The sequence below is a fragment of the Myotis myotis genome, unplaced genomic scaffold (assembly GCF_014108235.1).
Source record: "Myotis myotis isolate mMyoMyo1 unplaced genomic scaffold, mMyoMyo1.p scaffold_m19_p_1, whole genome shotgun sequence".
Taxonomy (NCBI): domain Eukaryota; kingdom Metazoa; phylum Chordata; class Mammalia; order Chiroptera; family Vespertilionidae; genus Myotis; species Myotis myotis.
In genome coordinates, this window is record NW_023416313.1 from 182,433,185 (window position 1) to 182,450,617 (window position 17,433).

General features: G+C 41.6%; 1 protein-coding gene across 1 annotated transcript in view; it reads left to right on the forward strand.

Moving 5' to 3' along the window:
- IQCH (IQ motif containing H) overlaps positions 1-17,098 on the forward strand; it is a 105,795-nt gene extending 88,697 nt beyond the window's left edge. The window contains exons 11-14 of the mRNA XM_036352386.1: positions 3,304-3,426; positions 9,696-9,757; positions 14,234-14,342; positions 16,976-17,098. Coding sequence (XP_036208279.1) covers positions 3,304-3,426; positions 9,696-9,757; positions 14,234-14,342; positions 16,976-17,098 — 417 coding nt within the window. The remainder of the gene's footprint in view (positions 1-3,303; positions 3,427-9,695; positions 9,758-14,233; positions 14,343-16,975) is intronic.
- Positions 17,099-17,433: the final 335 nt, after the last annotated feature.

Here is a 17,433-nt window from a genome sequence, read left to right on the forward strand (position 1 = left end):
GCCAGTTGAGCAACAGCCCCACAACCTGCCGCTAAAGTTCCTGGGATCAACTGTGGACTGGGGGGATGGGGTGAGGGAGTGGGCAGGGAACGCCTTATTAACAACATAGAAGTCAGTCCATCCCTAAATACTAAGACAGCCACTAAGTGGTGAGGAGAGGGAGACACCCCCCCCCCCCCAGAAGAAAGAACAGAAGCAAAGAGAGCCCCTGGTCTGTTAGGAGATGGCAATGGCCCTGCTGGGCTGAGGCAGAGAACCTGGGGGTGGGCAGTGAGAGAAGTGGTGGGAGCGGTCCACTGAGCACATTTGGGAGAGTCTGCCCACCTAGCCAGGTATGTGGACTGCATCTTAAGGCAAGGAGGAGACACTGGAGAGTTCCGAGCATCGACCATCCTGGGTTCAGGAGACAACCAGTCCGATGGTCGTGCTCAGAGCCCCAGGGACCAGCGGGGAAAAGGACCCGCCTGGGGAATAACGTTCAGTGTAGGTCCAAAATGCTCCAGGCCCGGTAGATGCTTTCAAAGAAACAGCAACACAGATAATAGCTGCCTGCCATTTATCAGGTGTCAAGAGCTGTGCTAGGTGCTTATTTAATCATCCAAGTTCAAGACCACATGTATAGCAAGTAGCTTAGTCCGGTTGTGGACCTCAGTCAGTCTGACTCCATGTAACATTTCACTACAGACTTCTGCTGGCATCCCCACCTCCCACGGAGGACGGAGAGCAGCTCCCCAGCCAGCAAAGTCTGGACGAGGATGGTGATGGTGATGGAAAAGAGGAGGCAGCTTGGAGACATACACCCAATATCCTGGCTTTGCTTTCAGATTCTTTATGACTCAGAGCCAAGGTCTAGCAGGAGGAGGAATTGCAGCCTGTGTCTGCAGAGAGGAAGAAACCTCGGGCCAGCCTGTCCTCACTTGCTGTCCAGAAACACACACTGGACACTGAGCTCTTCTTCATGGTTTAGAGCCAAGACAAACAGCACTGTGCTGGATCCTGCTACCAGACGCCTGCCTGCCTCTCTCCCTCGCTGACTGGGGCCTGATCTCGTATTTGCTGGTTTATATACTATGGCAGCATAAGACAAGTTTAGAAGACAAAAATAACCTTGGAATTATCTTGTGAATTCATGGTAATTACCATGCAATTACATGCTCAGTAACCACAATGGAATTCCAGAGTATTTACAGTTCACTTCCATATACAAAAGCTCAGGCTTCTGGGCCTTCGTGGTGCAGGCAGGAGCATGGCACGGCGGGGCATGGCAGGGCGAGCAGGCCTGGGACCATGCTCTCCCCCCATTGACCCAGCAGCTGAACTAGAACTTTTTGTAGCTGGAAAGCCCACCAATAATTCCTGACAAGTCTACCAGAAACACACCCTCTTCCAGAAGATGTCCTCTGAGGCCAAGGACTAGAGTGGCTGCCCTGAGCTGTCACTCTCTAGGGATGGTGTGACTAACCTCTGCTCTTTCTGAATCACCGGCTTCTGCCACAACGCACTCATTAACCACAAGTCCCCTGAATTCTATAGCCTTTGAGGTCTTAAGTCAGAGGGAAGTGCTATCCAGTTATTGTATTTTGTTTATCTATTCTTTCTTTCATTCAGAAAACATGGATTGCCTGTTTTGTGCTCACAACTTGCCCAGCCTTGGGATTCAGAAACCAAACAGTGCCTGCCCTCAGGAAGCCTCTGGCCATGTAAGGGGGTCAACCAGGGGAACAACTCCTGATCAGCCAGGTGACGGCAAGTACAGGTGTGAGACCAATGAGGCTCAAAGAGGTTTTCTCTTATAAAAAGGAAATTCCCAATGGCTACAAATGGGACAATACTAACAGAGGCACACAAACCAAGACGCATGTTGAGCCTGGGAGCCTAACATTTTTATAGATGTGGACTCAGCTTACACGTGGGAAGAGCAGACTTCATTAATAGTCCTGACGACGGGACCATCAGATATAATACTTTCTGTCAATGTTGAAGAGACATAATATGTGGGGGAAATATGTCTCAAAAGGTGACCATGAAATTGTGTGTGTGTGTGTGTGTGTGTGTGTGTGTGTGTGTGTGTGTGTGATGTTCAGTCTCTGCTGGGCACTCAGTCAGCCTCAGTTCCCCGTGTGGTCCCAGAGACACACACAGAGAGAGAGTGAAGCATCACCATAGATAGTGTCAGGTCTCATGAACCTTGCAGTCCACTGGGGATCAACAGCATCTTTTCCTTCTATTCCAAGTACTGCACTAGGGCAGGCACCTGGTTGCCCAACACTTGAAGGATCCCAAAGTTCAAAATCTGGGCCAGGAGCCCTCATTTTCTATGCCCAAAGGTTGGCCGTGGCCCTGTTTGCCATTCTCCAAGTTTCCAGTTATCCAAGGACAAATATAATTGATTGTCAAAGGCAAATATCACATGTCACGAAGGACATGCTACAGAACTGCCAGGTTCCAATACTTTCTTTTGTACATATTAAATTTTAAATATGTTTTTAAGAAATATTACAGCTGAAATACTTTAGGCCTACTGGAACCAGCCTCTTCGGGGTAGCTCCTACTGATAGGCAGGCAAAATAAAGAATGTCAGTTTCCCAAAGAAAGCAGTTGAAATAACAGTTGTAACATTGGTGCTGCCAAGGAGCGGACTGTGCTGAGTGACTTGCTTCTGAAGAGTACAGTGTAGAAAGGGGGAAAGTCTACCTATGCGAGAAACCTGGCCAACAGCACCTTTGCCAGAGATAAGGATGCCTCATCAGTACCCTTGATTGAAGGTGATGAGAAGGGCAGTTTTCCCATGTGGTCCTCCTCTCAAAAACACATTCCCCCATTCAAATCATGAGAAACATCAGACAAACCCAACGTGAGGGGCATTCTATGAAACAGCTAAACAGTGCTCCTCAAAACTGTCAAGATCATCGAAAACAAGGAAAGCCTGAAAAACAGTTACAGTCCAGAAGAACTTAAGCAACGTGGAAACTAAATACAATGCAGTAGCCTGGATGGGATCCTGAAACATAAAAAAAGGAGGAGGGGAGTGAGCTAGGGGAGAACTAATAAAATAGAAATAAAATCTAAAATAGTATATGGACTTACGTTAATAGTAATGTAGCAATTTGGTTTCTTAGTTATGACAAACAATGCATTATCACATCAGTGTAAGATGTTAACAAAAAGGGGCTGAATATGGGGTAAGTAGGAATTCTCCGTATTATCTTCATAACTTGTCTGTTAATCTACAACTATTCTAAGATCAAACGCTTACGTAAATATTTTGTAAGGAGTCTTACATTCAGTTGCGGTCTTTTCCAGATGAAGGCAACCCATCGCTACGCAGTGATGACCACCCAGCTGAAGCACAACAATATGTCGCTGATTTTCCCCTATGTTTTTCTCCAGATGTGTAAGGCCCATGGCATCGGCTATGACATTGAGGTACAAAGGGTGACAGTTGGCCAAAGCTAGACCAAATAAATACAGGCCTGTGGACGATCCAGGCAGCTAATAATCTGGGGCCCCTTCAAACAGATCCTCTGCAAACACTAGTTTGACATGCATTTAGAGGAAGGCTGAGTGATGCTTAGGGAAGGGTAGAAAGGCAGCTCCACACTTGGTCCTGGGAAGTTCAGCTCTATCACCAAACTTGCACACCCACCTTGGTAAAGCAAAAGCTTGGTGGCTCACCAGACTTAGGAGGAATTTGGGGGGCCATTTCTTGATTCTGAAGCATACCCTTAAGCTCCCTCACCCCACCCAAAGCTGTTTAGCAACCTCTATCCTCTGTCTTAGTCTGCTCCAGCTGGCATAACAACACCACAATAGAAATTTATTTCTCACAACTCTGGAGGCAGGGAAGACCAAGGAAAAGATGCCTTATACTGTTCCTAGTGAGGGCTCTCGTCCTGGCTTGCAGATGGCCACCTTCTGTGTCCTAATGTGGCACAGAGAGAGAGCTCTGGTGTCTCTGTAACCTCTTTTATAGGTACACCAGTTCCATCGGGACAGGGCTCCAGCTTACAACTTTATTTATCCTTAATCACCTCCTTAAAGGCCCCATTTCCAATACAGTCACATAGGGGTTAGGGCTTCAGTACATGAATTGGGGGAAGGGGTATATGCAGTTCAGTTCATATCATCCTTCTACCTGAAAATAGTAGTTTCTTTCTAGAAGGTGTTCTCATAAAAACAATTTTTCCCAATTGGAGTCTTTTTTTGGTGATATTGATGCCCCGTGCCCAGCTGCTTCATCCATAATGTAGATGGGCGGGGGCAAGTGAGATATAATATCTCCTACCTAAGCCAGACCCTCCATTTTTGTGCCTAGAGACTCATGTTACTCTGAGAAATAGTTTCATGGTTTTGCACTTTGATTCAGATTTTTAAATCTCTGCCACTGATGGCTGTTCAAGACCTAAGTGACCCATGCACTCTTACTTGTGGGAGACCCACCCCACGACCCCACATCACAGCAAACCTGTTAAAATCTAGTCTTCTCTCACATTAAATGTAATTTATAGATAATGACATAAGAATTGGGCAATAACCGATTGATTAAATGTTTTGATTTGCAGATATTCAGTTCTACATTTATTAATTTTGATTTTTCATACTTGAGAACAAATTCAAGTGTTTAGGGACCCAGACTTTTTATAGGTCCTTGAAAAGCATATAGACCTTCGGCACAAGGCCAACAGTGAATAGAATGGCCTTACTAACACTTGGCCATCTCCACCACACTATAGGGCACTGCCAGGGTGCATAAGGCCCTTTGATTAGATTGATTGGTGCTGTTTGCAAACATATAATGGAACTCATATTCTCTTGCAAATTACATTAAAATTGGTAAAATATAGAAAGAATGAGAAAAGCCAGATTGAACTGATTTACCTGAAATTAATTGTTACATCTGCTCAACACAATCCCTTTGGAATTAGTTTTTAGCTCCAAACTGATGAGACTGAAACACATCTATGTACCAGAAGGTGGTTAAATCTAACTCTAGCTTTATCTCAAGCTATTGGATTTATTTTTTCCTAAAATATCAAACAGAGCATGCTCTGTGAATAGGATTATATGGCAGGAAGTGTCCTACCTCGAAGAAAACATACTCCCTAACTTCCTATTGCCTGAAATTATTATTAAAGATTGATTTCTTTGGCTAGAGGCTTTGTACTTGATTGAAGTTCTAGAACTCCTGGGAAAAAGGAAAGCACCAATTTTATTATGTTATTTATACCTTTGTGGCTCTGAGTTGATCAGATTCATTTCTAAGAACAAATTTTAGGGCAGGAAACAGACCGCCATGGCCCAGGGGAAACAGCGGATGGTGCAGAGGGAGAAGTTCCACTGAGGGTGAGGAAATTTACAGAAAGGTGCAGAGGGTCAATGAAGACACAGCTCTGCCTCCAGGTCACCTGTGCTGAGCAACTTATAAAATGTGAGAGATGAAATGGGAGAGAAAGACAAATAAGATTGAGGGCAATGCAGTGATAGAACCATATGAAGACGAAAAAGATAACAGAATAAAAGAGAGGATAAAATCCAGAAGAATCCATTTTTTTAAATGAGAAGAGGATAAACAGGGAGAAAAAGAGCCAAAAATAAACAGAAGCACAACCAGAAAGAGAGGGGGTGGAGAGAATAGAGTCCTAAAAATCTGAGGTGGGAAAAAAAAAAAGAGTCATGTGACTATTTGGAAATTCTTCAACAATGTCCTGCTCTAGTTTTCCTGAGATGGGTTCTCATATGTTTAGGCCCATGAGTCCATCCCTGGTCAGACAGTCTACTTTTTCTCTTAATTGCCTATCTTAACAGGCAGGTGATGAACCAGCTCTTACAAAGCACCTACTATCCGCTGGCACTGGGCTAAGCACTAGTACTTCGTTATCTCTTTAATCTTCATATCTCTTTTGTAAGAAGCTATTATTTCTACCAGATCACACTGAGGAATTAGGTTCAAAGAGTATAAGCGCTTTCACAAGATCACGCAGCCAATTGTTCTGTAGAACTGACATTTGAATCAATAATTGTCCATAGAGTCAAACACCAAGCAGTCCCCTATGTGCCTTTTCCCCCACCTAAGGACCACCTTACCAACTCACCCAAGAATTCTGGGAACCATTTCAAATTATTCCACCTAGGTACCCCTTATGTATTCCTCAGCTAAAGAAGCACAAACTTCTTCATAGCCACCATGACTATTTCTAACTTACAAACGAATTGTTTAACAAGTAACTTCTCTAACGTTGTATTGCCTCCTTGGATTATGCTGAATCTAAAAAGCTCAGCGTCACCTCTGCTACCTCTTCCCACTGGTGGTCGAATTTAATGTGGGTGCTCTTTCCAGAAAAAGAACAACATTAACAATCTATCATCGTCAATGCTACCAACAGGAACATTCTTAAAAGTCCTTACTCTCAACATTATGTTTTTCTTCCCATTATCACAGAATTTCAAGTGACATTATATGTTTCCTCCCATTATTCTCACAGAATTTCAAACGATGTTGCTTGTCCCAAATCTCAGGGAAAAACAAAAAGGGAAATGAGATCACCCTATGAGTTTATTTGTCCTTGCTGAATAGTGGAAGGAAGCATTGCTGAGTTTGTAACCAGCTTGGTGGGTCTCATGCTTGGTATTTCTGCAATGCTGCAAAATACCCCCACTGATTTCCTAATGAAATGACGTTTCAACGAAAGCCACATGGAGGAGAGCTTCATGTTCACTGCCTGCGACAGTGTGAGGAGGGCTGGTCTCCCACACACATAGGCAGTGTGCCACGGTCCTAAATAGCTCCACCACACCCAGCAGGCATTTCCCAAGGCCAGGATGCTGCCATGGTGGCAATCATTAGGACTGTTCAAAACATTCTTATTCTCCTCTTCCGGGCACACAACAGAAGTGTACTTCCTCAGCCCTCTCCCTGAAGCCAGGCATGGCGCTGGAGCTTGGTTGGCCAGTGAAATATGAGCAGGTGTATATCCTTTCTATGCAGAAGCCTTTAAGAGCCACTGCATGAGTTGCCATATTCTTTTCCTGCCTTGGAAATCATGGAAGTACATTGAGATGGAGCTACGTACAGCCTGGGTCCCCAAGTGTACCAACAGCTACTAGGAACCCATGCCAACCCATGTGGGAAATGGAGCATGAGCACAAACCACACTGTCATTGTTATAAACAACGAAGAATTGTTTGTGGGTTTTTTTTAAATTACTGCAGCCTGACCTAACCTATCTGATTGACTCAGAAATTAGTATCAAGAAAAGGATGCTCCCCAAACAGAAAACAAATATTGTCATTTCAACATGGAATTAATATAAAAAGTAATGAGATAATTTACTCTTTTGTCCTAAGTTTTTTTTAAAGCTACAGCACATCTAAGTTTCAATGACTAATATTTCAAGTTCTCAGTAGTCCCATGTGGCTAGTGGCTACCATATTGGACAGCACAGTAAAGGGTGTGAGACACCATACAAATCAATTTGTCAGTGGTTCTCAACTCCGGCTGCCCATCAGAATGATCCGAGTGATTCTGATGCCCAGGCAGATAACCAGGCAGGGCTGGGACTAGGGTGAGGCAAGTTAAGCACTTACCTGGTACCTGGGTACACTGTCTTGTACCCAGAGCACAAAACTTAAAGGAACACACACACACACACACACACACACACACACACACTCGGTAATAAAGATAAATGATATTATAATGCAATATGTTAAAAATCAAATTTAATGCCAAAAAATTTATAATGAACAAAATATCAAAATTTATATACAAACATACTGATTTTCCTTAGGCTCAGGCTCCTATGGCTCAGTGTGACACTGTACCCAGGGCCCAACTAAATCAGTATTTCCACAGATAGGGCCCAGGAACTATATTGTTTAAAGCACTCAGATGATTTTAATGTGCAGGCAGCCTTGAGAGCCATTATTCTAGTCCAACATCTGTCCTCCTGCCCAGATTCCCTGATACAATGGGGAGTCAGTGGGCATTCATAATTCTGGAGTGTCATATCTCTTACCAAATCCCCAAAACATTGTTTTCTTTTTTGTACTTCCAGAGATCAGAAGTTCACAGCTTCATGGGGCAGCCATGACACCATTGAATAGCTCCAGTGCTAACTTTTATTAATTTGGAGAACACTGGTAAAATAATAATTTTCAAATAAAATAATGCCTCTCAGACAGATACAACATGAGATAAAGATTTTATTTAACAGGGAAGATTTTAGGCAGATGTTATAACCAGTACAAAAATGAATCCAAAAATAGACATCTTTATAGATCAGAAATATTGAAGTGAGTGTGCAAATGGCACAAAACTGGTTTTTCCACAAGGGGAGCAAGAGAGAAAGATCAATGAAATTATGGACAGAATCTGCTTGTCTCTGAATCACCTACAACCTACAGAGTTGCAAAAGATCTCCCATAGAACGAAGGACATAGGATGTGCCACAGACAACACACAGTTTTCCATTGAAATACAAATTATTTTCCACACAACAAACTGCTTCTCTATATTTTTTTACCCGTTGCTCTTAGAATAGTGGTTTCAAACTTTGACGTGCGTGAGAATCATTTGGGAAGTACGCTAACATGCAGACTTCCTCCCAATGATCCTGAGCTTGGATGATGCCCATAAAAACGCGTTTTAACAAGCATTTAACTAGATGATTTTGATGTGAGTATTCTGAGGATCTGACTTCCAAAACACCTTGTCCTGGACGAGCAGTAACAGTGCTGGTGGAGATGTGGAGTAAAGAGAGCCCAGTAGGAATGGAAGTTGATTCAGCCACCATAGAGGTCCCTCAAAAATTAACAATAAAACTACCATATGACCCAGCAATTCCACTTCTGGGTATCTGCCCGAAGGAAACAAAGTCACCATCTTGAAGAGATATCTATACCTCCATGTTCATTGCAGCATTATTCAAAATAGCCAAGATATGGAAACAACCTAGGAGTCCACTGATGAATGAATAGATAAAAGAAGATATGACAAGTGTGTGTGTGTGTGTGTGTGTGTGTGTGTGTGTGTATAATATTATCCAGCCATAAGAAGGAAGAAATTCTGCTATTTGTGACAACATGGATTGACCTTGAGCACATTATGCTAAATGAGATAAGCCAGACAAAGACAGATATTGTATGATATCACTTATATGTGGGATCTAAAGCCAAAGCTATAGAAACAGAGAGTAGAATGGGCTTGCCAGGGGGAGTGAGGAGGTGAGAATTGTAGATATATTGTTAAAGGGTACAAAGAAGATGAAGTCTAATAATACACAGCATAGTGATTATAGTCAATAATACTGTATTACATACTTCAGAATTGCTAAAAGACTAGATCTTAAATGTTATCATTGTAAAAAAGAAATAATGTGATGTGATAAAGATCTTAGCTAAAGCCACAGTGGTAATCATATTGCAATATATTAATATATCAAATGAACATGTTGTACACCTTAAATTTACACAATGTTATATGTAAATTATATCTCAATTGAAAAACAACAACACTGTCCTAGAATATATCTACTCCATATGCTGGAGACAGCCTTTCCCTCTGTATTTCTCACAGTATTTACAGTTAGCTTTAGACTTCAATTCAAATCTGCCTTAGTGGTCATAATACAGTACATTTTCTTTACTTTGTTTCAACATAACATGCTATTTCTTTTCTCCCCATTCAAATTTTATAGGACAGACAAGGAACTGTTTTCATATTATATGAACACTTGAAGAGAAACAAGTTGGGAATGTTGTGAGTATGTCTATGAGATACAATAAGCTAAGAAAATAGACTATAACAACCAACAAGTATGACACTTCGCATGCATTTTTTGAGAAATTTCTAAATTGAATTTATTGGGGTTACATTGATTAATAACATTATATAGGCCTAAGATGTACAATTCATCATCTGTATATTGTAGTGTGTGTTCACTACCCCAAGTCAAGTCTCCTTTCATCACCATGTATCCTCCCTTTAGCCTCCCCTACCTCCTCCACCCCCATTTTCCTCTGGTAATCACCATACTGTTGTCTGTCTATGAGGCTCTTTTTAAAATCAGCATGCTGATTTATTGGAAGTCTAACTTATTTTATTTAGATCTTCAAGTGTTTCACACAATGACTTTAGATGTGTCAGTGGGAGTTCATGAATATAATTGATTAATTATTCAGATTGATGAGTAAGAGGCTAGTTTCAACAACATATTACACACACACACACACACACACACACACACACACACACAATCTGACTCGTGATGAGCAAGCTCAGATGTTGTAGTTGTGGAAGGGCTACTGGCATACTTAGAAAAGTGTTCTGGTGCCTTTGGCAAATGCCCCCCCCCCCCCAAAAAAAGCAGGGTCTGTGGGCCCTCCTCATACCCAGTTTTGGCCGCGGTCCAGTCTTCTCAAGATGCACGTGTGCTGAGAAGAGCCCCGCTGGGGCGCTCAGGAGGCTTCTCTATGCTTCCCTGTTTCCTAGGAATTTCTCTCCAGGGGATATTGGAGAGAAAGCAAAGTTGTCTCCTCATCTAGGACTCAGAACTTTAGAACCACCATCTTGAATTGTGCCTTATTTCATATCTTGGAATATGGTTAGTGGGTCCTTTAAAGTCATCCTAATTTATTGGAAAACCGTTTCTGCCCTATATGTCTCTCCTTATAACATCTAGAGCAGTGTGACCTCACATTGAAACACACAAACTCAGACCTGTTCTTATAAAAACTGACCAAGCAAGAGCCTATTCTTCTGTTAAGTATCAATGTTCCTGAACAGCCTCAGTTTCTCCCCAGATGTTCAGTCTCCTAGACACTGGTCCCACATGAAAACAGGCAGAGATGCGCACAGGACAGGTCTCTACTCCCTATCCAAAGTACAGTTCTTTGTTTTACCAAAGTATTATCAGTTGTAACAGGCATTAAAAATGATTTAGCATGTCGACTCCCAGTAAGTCAGAAAAGGGCACCAGTAGCCAGAACACCAGAGATGAAATACTTCCTGTTCCACTCCCTCCAAACTTGTCACTGATGCCAGGGCTGTGGCAGGACACAGGCCACCAGGCAGTTACTGGGACTGGGAGAACCAAGCATTCAACTGGATTTGAAGTTGGCAGCTGGGGAATATGAAATGTGTATAGTTATGATTCTGACTGAGCCGGTAAGGTTCAAGATCCAAGTACATTTCTAAGCTCAGGAATTCAGACAATGGATTAGTTAAGTACAAGAACTAGAAGTTAGAATGCAGAGACATGAACTCCACCTCACTGGGCACTGGCTGGCACGAAAGGTCGACTGAAAAGGACAAGTAGGGCTGGGAGTGGAACTAGGCAAACCCCACGCATGGTGACAAGGCTGGGAGGGGTGACTGCCCTTCAGAAAAGAACAGCCAGGCAAGCAAAAAATAAACAGGGTTCAGGAACCTGGAGGTCATCCCAACAAGCAGCACCAGCCAGGAATGTTCCAACTACAAAGAGTAAATGGACAACCTGAGGTCTGGGTGGAAGGAACAAGACCGTAGGAGCTCAGAGAGGAGGCTGCTTTTAGAGACCCAAGACGGCAAGGGGTGCATGAAGGGAGCCCATTAGCAAAAGCTGTCACTCAGGAACAGGACTTGTGTCCTAGAACTGACAGTATGAGACAAGGATAGTGTTAACAGGGCAGGGGCAGAGCTCCTGAAGTATGGGCCCTGGAAAGCTTTATCCAGGTGGGTACTAGGGCATAGAGAAACAGGCGAGAAGAAAACTATCACAGAATTTAGGAGTTGGAAGAAGAGGCTGTTTTGTGAAAAAGGAACACCCCCAATCATCAAACTGACCAAGCAGTAAGGTTGACTTGATGCTGAAACCTACAGAATGAATAATTAGACCAAGAGGAACCCGCCCAACTGTGGCTACACATGCCCCTGAGATATCAGGCAAGGATGCCTTGACCTGCAGACTAGTCTTATTAGTGTATCTTCTAGATGGTTATTCCACTATTCTAAGAAATAATCCCATTAGAGGTCACACAGTAGATTGTGTCTCCTGACCTCAAATCCATTGTTCTTTTCACTACACCACAATGACTATATTGTGTGGCCACCTTAGAACACTTTTATGGAATATAGAGATTCTCAGCCTATAGTGAGGTGCTTCACTACTTATACAAGTTTATATTGAGTTTACTAATTTACTTTTTCTGACTATTAGATAGGATTGAGGATTATTGCTGAGATTCTCACTTGCATCTAGTTGTGCTTTCTTGAGTGTAAGATGAAAGGGTGGAATTATAGCTAGTATACAGGGATTGCACTAAGGCATGGACATGGAGGTTGGAAATAGACAACTTAATAGACAGTGGCCAGGAGACAGTCCTCATTTTCTAGAACTCAAATTGAAAAGGAAGAGATGAGCAGATATAAGCTTTTTCCCCCCCTTCATGTTGCTTAAATTTTCTCTGGTGCTTTAAGGAGAAGCTTTCCATGAGAGAGCTGGGCTCCACTTGGCTTTACTGTGATCAGGTCCTATTGGGTGAAGAAGGTCAGATGGCCACCTCTTTAGGAAAGGTGAGGGTTCCAGGATGGGATGACCTTATATACCAGAACTTTGTGGCTTAGCTTTACCAAGATAACTTCATACCAGCTCCATTTACATTGGACTATTTCCTGGAATAGTGGAATTTGAAGAGAAATTTCAGGGAGCGAAAGTGAAGGAAATTCTAGAAATGAATTAATTAATAGGGACCTAAATTAATTAAAGTCCATCCAGCCTCTTAGTTCCCAATCTGAGAACTATGAACCCCAGCAGTATGTGGGCCTCTATATCATACACACGCATGCACACACATACACACAACTATACTTTTTTGAAGTATGGTTCTCAATATTTTGTATATATCAAGATCATCTGGGGGACTTGGTGAAACTGCATATTCCTGGGTTCCAAGTCCAAAGATTAAGATTTTATTGATCTGGGGGAGAGCCTGGGAGTCTGCTATTTTAGGAGCATCCGGGGTCTAATATATACTGACCCTGCAGCAATAAAACACAAATACCTTTTTTAAATTATCTATTCTGAAGTTGCCTTGAGTGATATTTATACTCCTAAAAGCAGAGACACCAATGTTCAGTAGCTATAAGGGGCGGGGGCGGGCAGTCTTTAGATGTGGGAAATATACCTCACAAAGTTTGGGAGCACTGATCTAGTCCAATTCCTTCATTTCAGAGATAAAGAAATGAAGACCCAGAGAGATCAAGTAACTGTCCCCAAAGTCACACAGTCAGTGGCAGGGGAAAGAGCCCTGGTCTCCTGCCTTGGGCCCTGGGAAGCTTTCTAGTCCCGCCCTGACCCCAGGGAAAGCAGGATCAGGTTGGAAGGTAGCCTTCCCAAAAGGTCTAGGTCTGACATTCTAAGGTGATTTATTTCACAGGTAACAACTAGGAAAGAAGTAATTGCAAAGTTTTTTTGCAGCTGACTTAAGGAGCAACTAGCTCTTTAGGTTCAGCCCCTCAGGACAGAACAATTTTTTTTAATTAACTCATTCATTTAATCTATTCTTTTCTATTGATAAAGTTCAAAAAATAGCTAGAAATAAATACCTTGGAGTTTGTTTTCAAATTAAAATTTACAATGATCTAGTTGTTTAGAAACACAGTAGTATTCTACAGGATGGTTTGCAAGTCACCACTGAGATTTTCTTAAAGTGTGTGTTCAGCTTTATAAAGATAGCTGCCCATGAAAGAGGCATTTTCTTTGAAATATAGTAGTCTTATTTTAGCTTGCTGTCATGTCTCAATGTGGGTAGGGCACCACTTATAAGTAGTAGAAGGAGTCACTTGTATACATGAAGTAGAAAATAATACTGAGGTGCAAATGTCTCGGTAGGCAAGGAAATTGTTAGGCATGAATTACACTTAGCAACGATTCTATTAAACTAACTTAAACAATTTTTAAAATGAGCTTCTCAATACTCCTGTCCTCACTCAGTGGTAGCCTTTGGCTACAAATGACTGAATCTATTCCTATATTCTGCTAAGTTGATTAATAAAAAATATTTATTACACAAATCCTTTTTGTTGACAAGTTAAAATGGAGCCTCATCTTTCATATCTCCCTGAAGATTGCCACCTTGTGAGATTGAAAATACTCATTAAATTCCATCACCAGACAGGCACAAATGAGAGGGTGATTGTTTTTAAGCATGTGAGGGGAATCATTGGTAAACTCATTTGTTTGGATATCATTAACAGAACAATCGGTGAGGATCTCCAGGGGGTCCTCATGACCTTTGCTCGCAATCTCTTCGTCATCCATCAAGAAATATCAGCACCTAATATGCAAGGCGAGACCAATTTTAAGGTGAGGTGTTAATTAACTAACGATCCTGGTTGATTTCTATACAAGGGCTGAAAATACCTCATGCTGTATTGTAAACAAGTGCTAAACCATTTTTTTTTTATTGTAAGCAGTACACTTTTACAATGTGCAGGGTCAATACTGTAAGGTTCTCACTGAACCTGTTAGTTAAACGTAATAGTTTGAAACTTTTTCTTTGAAATATGGTAGTCTTATTTTAACTTGCTACCATTTCCAAACCCAAGCTTGCACTACAACCGGGCTTTCTGATGTTGAAACTGAAATTAAAACATCACAATGGAGCCAAAACAGAGACTGTTGCAGAAAAAAAAAAAATCCTGGCTATAACCTACCTACATTTCAGTGTCTGGTTAGGGATTCCTGGCGAGCCCAAGTTTCTAGGACAGAGGAGTTCTGAGGCCAGGAAGGACAGTGTGTTTAGGGAAAAGCTCAGCACATATGTGAGCCATCTACTCCACCCTGTTCCTCCAAAGTGGGTAGATGTTCCATCACTAACTGTCGAAGCTTCCAGAGAATCCAGTCATGTGTAATTGACTAAATGTCTCGAAACTCTAGGAAACAGGAGCAAGATCTGTACAAGATGTTTTAAAATACCCGCTGAGCAGAAATGAACATTTAGTATTGATGATCAAAATTTTCACCGGATTTCCAGCCTGAGCCTTCATCATGTTTGAACGGGTCAAGTAACTCGAAGGTCTCAACTGGAACCTACATGTTATTTTTCTCTTAAATGGAAAGCCCAACAAAAGCTTGCTAAGAATAGGATTTTTTAATATGTTTTTTCCTTGAGCTAGGCCCCGGTCCTTCTAGTAATGGTGACGATGATAATAATTCAATGTGATGTACTCTTCAATGTGATTTTATGAGTTGCAAGATTGACCACTGCTTTTCCCATAACATGACTGAGAAGATTTAATTTTAAAAGGGCCCAGTGTTATAATAACTTTCACAGGTCCTAAAGGATCTATGCTCATCGTTTATATTCTAAGTTACTGCAAGCTAGCATCATCTTGTCATTACTGCTATGCACAAAATTCTAAGACTGTCTGCACATGATCAGATTAGTCTGTCAAAATGTAGGTAATAATCAGAATCTGATGGTGCTATGGACTTAATTTTGTCCTCCCAAACTTCACCTGTTGAAACCTTAACCCCAAAGTGACAGTATATAGAGATGGAAGGGAATTATGTTGAAATGAGGTCATGAAGGTGGTGTGGGATGATGGGATTAGTGCTCTTATAAGAGACCAGAGCATTTGCTCACTCTCTCTCCTCACCATGCGAGGCTACAGCAAAAACCTGGTTGTCTGCAAGCCAGGAACTGAATTGGCTAGCACATTGACCTTGGACTTCCCAGCCTCCAGAACTGTGAGAAAGAAATTTTTGTTTTTTAAGCTACCCAGTCTGTGGTAGTTTGTTATAGCAGCCTGCATACTATGACAGATGGTATATCCCCAAAACTACATGGATTTAGTAGGCTCTGAGTTTGGACTTGAGGTTGGCAAAGCCAACTACTCATGGCATAATGAAGGCTATTTCTCTGCCCTTTGTCTGACTTTCAAAATTATCAGGTTAGATGTTCTAAAGTAGATTTTTAAAATATCATGGTTTCTAGCCTTCTCGTGTGAATCATTATTATCTTGATATGCTTACTCTTGATAGAAGGTCAAAAGGTCAAAAGGTTAAATTTCAACAAAATGGGAATAATCAAAACTTGAAAAGTGAAATAGATTCATTTTGGGTAGTATATCCTCATGACATTCTAATAAATATTTTTAGTTTAGCAACAAGGATTTACTAGCAAAGTAAAGGCTGAATGAAAATGGAAGGTAATTTGCCCTAACCGGTTTGGCTCAGTGGATAGAGCGTCGGCCTGCGGACTGAAGGGTCCCAAGTTCGATTCCGGTCAAGGGCATGTACCTTGGTTGCGGGCACATCCCCAGTTGAGAGTGTGCAGGAAGCAGCTAATCGATGTTTCTAACTCTCTATCCGTCTCCCCTCCTCTCTGTAAAAAAATCAATAAAATATATTTAAAAAGAAAGTGGAAGGTAATTCAGAAAAAAACATTTAATAAAATCCAACATCCTTTTTTTTTTCCAGAGAGGGAGGGAGAGAGAAACATCAATGAGAGAGAGGCATTGATTGGTTGCCTCCTCTACACGCCCTGACTGGGATTGAACCCCCAACCTAGGTATGTGCCCTGACCGGGAATCAAACCCACAACAAACTGAGCCACACTGGCCAGGGCCAACTTCCTTTCTTGATAAAAATAATAATAATAATATAATAAAAACTCAAATTAAAGATGTACACAATAGAAGCCCATTTTTTTCATTATTACATTTAATAGACATTAAAATTTCTATAAATATTTCCAAGTTCTTAGAGTTTTTATATTCATTTCATCAGGACTGACAACCAGCAACTTGTAGATGATGCTGGTTGGTGGAGCACACTTTGAGTCAAAGTAGTCTAAATCACACTTAACTCCAAAAAGGAACAAATGCTTAGTGGTGGGGAGACTTGCGGGGCAGGGGGAGGCCGCGGGGGGGCGGGAGGGGAGAGTTGTAAGAAATGTTTAAGTCATGAATGTCGTTTTTATTGTTCATTTGCAGGCCATCATTGCTGAGGTTGAAGTCATTCTGGGAGTAACAGAGGAAAACAAAAAGCGATTTGAAGAAGAGCTACAATCTAAAGATGATAAGAAAAATACCTCTCTGAGCCTGATATGTCTATGATCCTGGAATACATTACTGAGTTTAGATTCCAACTAGAGCTAAGAAAAGGCAACGTTTCTTTTACTGTTAGGAATAAAAGAGGAGGGGAAAAGTTAGTTTTCTTTGTTTGCTAGGAAGTGTATCAGCACAGACTATAATGTAATGCTCAAAAAAATTAAGTGATCTTATTTTACTTATTAAACCAAAACCTATTTGTGTGTCTCTTCCTCTTTCCAAACTAAGGGGGAAAATATCTAACAAGAAATGTACAAGTCTTACTGATATCACCTCTGCATCTACTTCTTTCTAAACTTCAGGATAGTGGAGATTTTGTTTGAATATTGTATAAAGTGTCC